The 7,758-nt window shown below is 44.0% G+C and overlaps 1 protein-coding gene across 1 annotated transcript; it reads left to right on the top strand.

The window, feature by feature from the left end:
* The first annotated feature begins 1,536 nt into the window (after nt 1–1,536).
* On the top strand, nt 1,537–7,558 carry AVPR1B (arginine vasopressin receptor 1B). Its single transcript, XM_063119388.1, has 2 exons — nt 1,537–2,494; nt 7,239–7,558. Exons 1-2 carry the CDS (start codon nt 1,537–1,539, stop codon nt 7,556–7,558), a joined length of 1,278 nt encoding a protein of 425 aa, XP_062975458.1.
* Nucleotides 7,559–7,758: the final 200 nt, after the last annotated feature.

The raw sequence follows: 7,758 nt of genomic DNA, 5'->3' as shown, positions 1-7,758 counted from the left end.
AGCCGACTTACATGGCCCTCATCATCTCCGTGTTATCTTCACAACAACACTGTGAGGTAGATTAGGCTGAGTCAGTGACTGGTCCAAAATCACCCAGGAGCTTCATGGCTGAGTGGGGACTAGAACCCAGGTCTCCCGATTTCCAATCCAACAATCTAACTACCACACCACACTAGCTGTCACGGCACGCATAGCCCACCACACTACACCACATGTGGCCCATGTGCTATCCACCCATTGTAGGTAGCTACTAAGCCTTTGGAGGGAATGGAGAGAAAAGGTCTAGTAGGATTTCACTGAAATAAACAAGACATAGTTTCATTGAATTAAATGTTTGGGAGTTCATTTATAATCCAAAAGAGAGAGAGAGCGCTGGGGGAAAATCATTTCTGAATATGAAGTTATTAAAGGCCAGGTGGCAGAAATTGGTCTCAGAAAAAGGGGAGGATTCGAGGAACATAATGAATTTCATATCCCTTCACAATATACTAACAGTCACAGCAAAACTAGTGAAGCTTTAAAAAGCCATCTAGACAGGGAAAGATGAAGATATTAATCTAGAGTAATTAATGCAAAGTTGTTTTTAATGTATATCCATGTATTTTTGCTCAAGTCTGAAATGGATGTATGTGTGTTTGAGAGAGAGAGAGAGAGAGAGTTGTATAAGCCAGATACTGTGCTCAGATTCCAGCTCAGCAGCAGCTCAGGGATGACAATGGAGCCAGATAGCAAGAACCAACCAGAGAGGGCAGCTCCCAATCTATAAAACCCAGACCCAAGCAGCAGACACAATTCACACAGCCTGGGGAATCAGCTGCATTTAGATTTAGCACCTATCACCGGCACCCAAAAAGAGATTCAGCTCCTTGGACTTGGATTTATTTGTAAATCCTTATTTTAATTCAATTTGTTCTCTAGATTAAAAACAACAACTATGCCTGACTGTAGGATTTTATTTTATTTAAAAAAATGTATTTTCTAATACATCTGTAAGCATCTCTGAAAATTAATAGTAGTACTAGCAAGGCAGATTAGTTCAGAGAAGAATGTTGAGTTGATCCAGACAGGGTAAGGAGCTAGCAAAGACTGAGGGGAATAGGAGAGGAGAGATTGCATCCTCCCAAGAGGTAGCTTATCCTCAGAGGAAAGCAGTGGTTGTTAACATGGTTGCAGAAGAGAGAAGTGAAAACTGACGAGATATGTTGTATATGCTGCATATTTACAAAAGACTGGCAGCTTTCCAGGCAAATTAGAAATCCGGATTAAGAACTGATTCTTTTGCTAGCTGAATCCGACTCACCTGAAAACAGAGAGAAATAACGGGGCCAAATATTAAGAGGGTGACGAGTTCAAGAAGGAACAGATCAAGGATGGAGAAATGAACTAGACTTCTGCAGATCCAGACAGAAGGGTGAAATTGTTCTGATATGTTCTGATAACAATCTGATATGAAATAACTTGGAGAGAGGGAAGGAGCTTCTCAACTACCAAAAGCCGCATATTGGGAAATCACCAAGTGCCTTTGAATCCTAGTCAATGGAGAAGAATGGCACTTACCACAGCAGCCTCATGGATGACTTTCTACTGGAGAACCCCAACCCACAAGATGCCCTCTCCAACCAGACTGTTCTCCATACCCGGGATGAAGACCTAGCCAAGGCTGAGATTGGCGTTCTGGCTGCGATCCTGCTGGTGACCATGATGGGAAACGTGGGTGTCCTTCTGGCCATGTACCGTCTGAGGAAGAAGATGAGCCGCATGCACCTTTTTATCCTGCACCTGGGCCTGACTGACCTTGGGGTGGCCCTCTTTCAGGTGCTTCCCCAGATGATTTGGGAGGTGACCTACCGTTTTCAGGGCCCCGATCTACTGTGCCGGGTTGTCAAGTACTTGCAGGTGCTGAGTATGTTTGCTTCCACCTACATGCTCATTGCCATGACGCTGGACCGCTACATGGCGGTGTGCCACCCGCTGCGAACCCTTCAGCAGCCCAGCTGCCAGGCTTACCTGATGATTGGGATCACTTGGTTACTCAGCTGCTTGCTCAGCCTGCCACAGCTCTTCATCTTCTCGGTGAGAGAGATACGCCAAGGCTCTGGGGTGCTGGACTGTTGGGCAAAATTCAAGTACCCTTGGGGAGCTAAGGCCTACGTCACGTGGATGACATTGTCTGTCTTTGTGTTGCCAGTGGCCATCCTCACCGTTAGCTACAGCCTCATCTGCCACAAGATCTGTAAGAACCTCCGAGGGAAGACTCAGAGTGGTGGTCCTGGTCCCAGTGCAGCAGCTGCCATTTCCTATGTGGCCACAGCCCAGAAGGGAGCAGCAGAGTGCCATTCTGGCTCCCGGGTGAGCAGCGTGAGTACCATCTCCCGTGCGAAGATCCGCACTGTCAAGATGACCTTTGTCATAGTGCTGGACTACGTTGCTTGCTGGGCGCCCTTCTTCAGTGTGCAGATGTGGTCAGTATGGGACAAGAATGCGCCAAATGATGGTGAGTAGGAGAGGTACAAAGCCAGTTTAAGAGGCTCATCAGACTTCCTGTATAGACGTTCATGCCATGGCCGCTGGACCTTAGCCCAGTTGCCACATGAACCAAGTAGAGAGATTCCTGTCAAGTCAAGCCAAATTTATTATAATATAGCAATCAGCCATTCTCCACCAAACAGTAATACTAAGGGAAGGTACATGCCAAGAACTCCTCGCAAGGTGCTGCCTCTGGCTGCCCCACCCTAAACATCTGCAAGGAAGTAGCAAATGATCATGCTTGAGTAGCATTTAGAGACTCCCAAGAGGACACACTTCACAGAGCTCCTTCCCTCCAAAGACTTTTCTGTTCTCCTAGGCATTTTACTATCATCTTAATATTTTTAGCAACATTTAAATATTGGTAGTAGTAGTAGTAGTAGTAGTTCAGCCTCTGGTTTTGTGGCAATTTGGATGTGCTTTGCTCTTTTATGTGATTTTCTCTCTTCTGGATTTGGCTTTTATATTTGTTTAGTGTAGATTATGATTGTGTATTATGGATTTGAGACATATCCATCCCAGCAATGACACACTCTTCCACCTGTGCAAATCAAAGCATCAAGAAGATGACAGATTTAACACAATGCACACAAATAGGTATTCATTTACACACTTCAGTAACCTCTCTGTCTCTCGCTCACAAATGCACACCAGCTCATCTTTTACACTACAACCATAGAGAGAGAAATGTATCATTCACTTATTTATTCGTTCACATCAGGCAAGAAAGAAAGAAGAAAAGACTGATCTTCCAACACATACCTACATCTCTTGTACCATCATTGTAAAATGCAATACTTAGGATGATCTCTGTTGCAAATACACACAATATATATTATAGTCTAGTGGTGATTGCATTGCTCTGTATCTCCATCTAGCTTTTATCAAAACCGAACAGAAATTATTTTGTATGTGAAGAGATTTGGGGTGCAGTTGTTTTTGACCTTTAATAATTATTTGCTTTGGAAATAACTAAATATTTTTAAAAGATTTTGTTACAAGGTACAGCCATGACTTTGAAGTAAAATTATAAATCACATACTACAGAAAAACTGGTTGCAAAAACCAGATTCATTACATAAAACAAATGCAAACATATATGAATTAACATTCTATGACAATTATACAATATGCTTTCATGGACAATTTCCTCATTTTGAATTCTTTACAGAACCTTGAATCCACTTATCCAGATATATTACTTACAGAAAGGTTCCTTATATGGACATTTTTTAAAAAAAAGCAACTTATTTAGAAAGAGATTATAATTAAAAGTATTTAGCACCTTGGAGAAGGCATTTTCCCCACCTAGCTGGATGGATTTAATATGAAACCCAGTAAGCGTGTTCAGCAGCAGTTAAAAGATCAGAAATAGTACTTAAAATTCCTGGGTGAATAAAAGCTTTTTGCCTGGTGCTTAAAAACAACAACAATATTGGTGCCTGTTGGGTTTCTTTGGAAAGGAAAAAAAAGCCTCATCCCTAATTGACAATTAAGGAGAAGCTTGGAGAAGGGTGTTAACAGATATAGGTGTAGGTACCTGGGTCTGCTTAGGGCTTTGAAGCTATTGAACCCCTGTTTGACCTGCATATAAAGGTACAAACCTTCATCTGAGTTACGACATATCAGGGATTTTAACAACCTGTTTTTTTGTGGAGTGTGTGTGTATGCATGCATTGCTGCTATTGTTAATCAATTGGACATCAGTAACCTTTGCTGATCAGCAGCAAATATTCCCACAATTCTCCAGTACATCCCAATCTTGCCCACCCACCCCAGCACAGAACACATCCAACATTTGTCAGCATTTCCATGTTTCAAGTGGAGGATCCTTAGCAAGAAGACCAACTGCCTTTCCAGGAAACTTATCTAACGTTACTGACCTTCTCACTGAGGCACCCTGATAAGCTTCCAAGAAGCCCCAGATATTTGAAAACCACTTGAAAACCACTGTGCTAATGTATTTTAAATGTTTACACTTTTTAAATTGGCCCATTATCTAACACTGAGATTGAACCAATATCACATTGGCAAGGAGGGCAAATACATCTAGATTGCTTTCAAATGAAACCTGGACAGATGATGACAAATCTATGCATTTATACATTAAGTGCATTAATTGACTCATAAATGGAAGTGCTTTTGGGCATCGTCCAGATTAAAACATAATGAAATACAATAAAGTCCACAAACAATGAAAAACCAGCACAGATTTGTTTTTTTAAAAAAGGTTCAACTGAAACATGCCATCATAATACTGCATGAATTTCCAGCCAACAGGAAAAGGAGTTAAAGATCAAACCAAATGGAACTAAAATGCAGAATAGAAAGGTCTTAGCCGATACTGGAAAGACAGTATGATAAGCACCAGGTACACTTCCTTAGGGAGAGTATTACAAAGCCAGGGGGCCACCACTGAGAAAGCCCTGTCTATCATGGCCACCCTGTAAACTTTTGATTGAGGTGGTCCTGATTCAGCTCTCTGGGCTGAAAGAGTTTTAAGACCCCTGATCTAAAATATAGGACTAATTACAAGTAAGCAGATTCTGAACTTGCCTGTATTAGGACTGGTAAATGACAAAAGAAATCATGGATGATTAATTGAACAATCTCATCAGTTCAATTTGCAAACACTACTTTGGGGGGAGGGGGTTAAATGATGTCAAAGCAGGTCCCAGCTTAGAAGAGGCATTCCATTATGTGTGTGTGTGAGAAGAGGAGGGGGGTGGAAATACCTCTTCTAAGGTAGTGCCTGCCAGTCAGGTATACTCTTGAATTTAAAAATAATGGCTTTTTAAAAACTTTGCTGCCCTGAGTGATAAGGCCATATCAGAAGTATTTAAGGGCGCAATCTTTAGGTAGAAAAAAAATCCAGCAACTCCCAGCATTCCTCAGCTAGCTATGTATAGGATTGTGCCCTAAATCAACAAACTAAATTCAATCACTGAGCAATCAACAAATTGTTGCAGTCCTTTTCTGTAATAGTGTAAATGTAGTAACACTATTAAAAACCACTAGTTCAGATTTAGACTGGGGAAAATGAAGCTGCTGATACAACAGGCATGGGGAACCTGTAGCCCTCCGGATGCTGTTAGGCTACGATGCCCATTATTCCTTAACATTGGCCATGCCAACTTGTGCTGATGAGAGTTGGAGTCCAATAACATCTGGAAGACCTCTGGCTTCCCATCGCTGAAACGGTGGTCCGGAATTCAATGACTTACAAGCCCTTTGTTGAATGAAACTAGCGCTGGGCCAAAAAATTCTCCTACATTTTTTCCAACCATTTTCATTCCAGTTATTTATTTATTTTCTATAACACCCAATAGCCAAAGATCTCTGGGCAGTTCACAACAATTAAAACCATAGGATGCATAATAAAATACAATATAAAATGTAAAAACTTAAAACTACAGCATAAAGTATAAACCACAATAAAACCTTGCAGCAATGCAGAGATTTAAAATACAATAACATATTTAAACCAACAGTGCTAAAAGACTGAAATGCTAAAATGCCTGGGAAAATAAAAAGGTCTTCACCTGGCACCAGAAAGAGCTCAATGTAGAAATGTGATAGAAAAGAAACTGCTTTTGAAAAGAAATTCAGAGGAGAAGAAATTTTTGGAAAACATTCTCATGGGTTGGGCTCAAACTTCTTGGATTTACCCTACTTATGAGGTGGCTGAAGAGTGCTTGTGTCAGGTCTTTTACTGTGCTATCATATCTCTGGAAACCCTTTAGCCTTCTTGGCTTCCCACACTTCAATTAAAGCCCAGGGGAAGACATCATGAGGTAATTCTTCCCATGAGGTAATTCCTCCTGCAGCTTTAACTGTTATGATGAAGAGGGAATTTCCCCAGGTCCTGCATGCATACAAATGACGCCTGCTGAAATTCCCTTATCTATACAACTGTTACCAGGGCCAGCGCCAGACTATATTGTGCCCTAGGCAGGCACGTTCTGAAGCCGCCGCCCCCCTGCTCGCTCACTCACCGCGCCCTCACTCGCCTGCCCACCCGCTCGCTCGGTCACTCACTGCTCCCCTCCGCCCGCCCGCCGCCCCCGCCCACTCGCCGCTCCGGCTCCCCCCTCGCTTATACACTCTGGCTCCTCCCATCGCTCGCCCGCCGCCCCCGCTCGCTCGCTCACCGCTATGGCTCCCCCTTGCTTGCCCACTCACCGCCCACTCACTCCCACTCCCGGCTTTGAAGCCAGGACGCTGCGGTTGGGGGGTGGGGCAGAGGCTTCCTGGTGCGCCATACTGAAGCCTCCGCCTCCAACCCCAGCATCCTGGCTTCGAAGGAGCCAGGACGCTGGGGTTGGGCAGAGGCTGGGGCGGCGGCTTTGGAACAGCACACCCGGAAGCCGCTCTAAGAGAGCAGCTTCCGGGTACACTGTTCAGCGCCCTCGTTTGCTTGGCGCTCTAGGTGGCCGCCTGAGTTGCCTCTATGGCAGCACCGGGCCTGACTGTTACGGATACAAGAGCCCTGTCCTCCTTCCCTGTCACCCTATTTTAGGGAAGTAACAGCATTATAAGCCTCTGCATTAGAGACAAGTTGTATCCACAATCACCTATCAGAAATTTAATATTTGGAAGCTCTCTCATCACTTCAGGTGGTGAGAGAGTTCACACAGAGGACTTTTTTCATTTTTTTTATTAACGTAGGCCTGAAAAAAATAATCCTGCCTCTTACTCCCTCTTTGTTTCAGAGTCCAGCAATGTGGCTTTTACCATCACCATGTTGCTGGCCAGCCTCAGCAGCTGCTGCAACCCCTGGATCTACATGTTTTTCAGCGGCCATCTCTTTCAGGATATCCTGCACTTTTCCTCCTGCTGTGGGAGCCTTCCCTCCAATCACAAGAGGCAGTTCTCCAATGGGAGCCTCTGCAGCCGGAAAACCACTATCTTGACTCACAGCCCCCAGAGCACCTCAGCGGCTGCTGGTGTCGGGGTTCAGATGCAACTGGGAAGCTTGAAAGATTGCTACCAGCCCTTTGAGGACACTGTGACTGATTCAGGGGTGCTCTGAAACAAAGGCTTGGGTCAGTGTGGAGCCATTGGATGCTCATTCCTCTACGCCTGGAGCTTTGAAACAGGCATGGAGGGCAGAGGCACATAATGGCCATATCTTGTATGGGACTGAAGGAAGTCTTCATTCATGAGTGTTTAGTTCTGTACAAACTGGAGTGGTTTAGCTGGGAAAAGATACCTGCGCCTGGTTTCTATTGA

The sequence above is a fragment of the Elgaria multicarinata genome, chromosome 1, assembly GCF_023053635.1.
Source record: "Elgaria multicarinata webbii isolate HBS135686 ecotype San Diego chromosome 1, rElgMul1.1.pri, whole genome shotgun sequence".
NCBI classification, from domain to species: Eukaryota; Metazoa; Chordata; class Lepidosauria; order Squamata; family Anguidae; genus Elgaria; species Elgaria multicarinata.
This window is presented reverse-complemented; position numbering and strand designations above follow the sequence as displayed.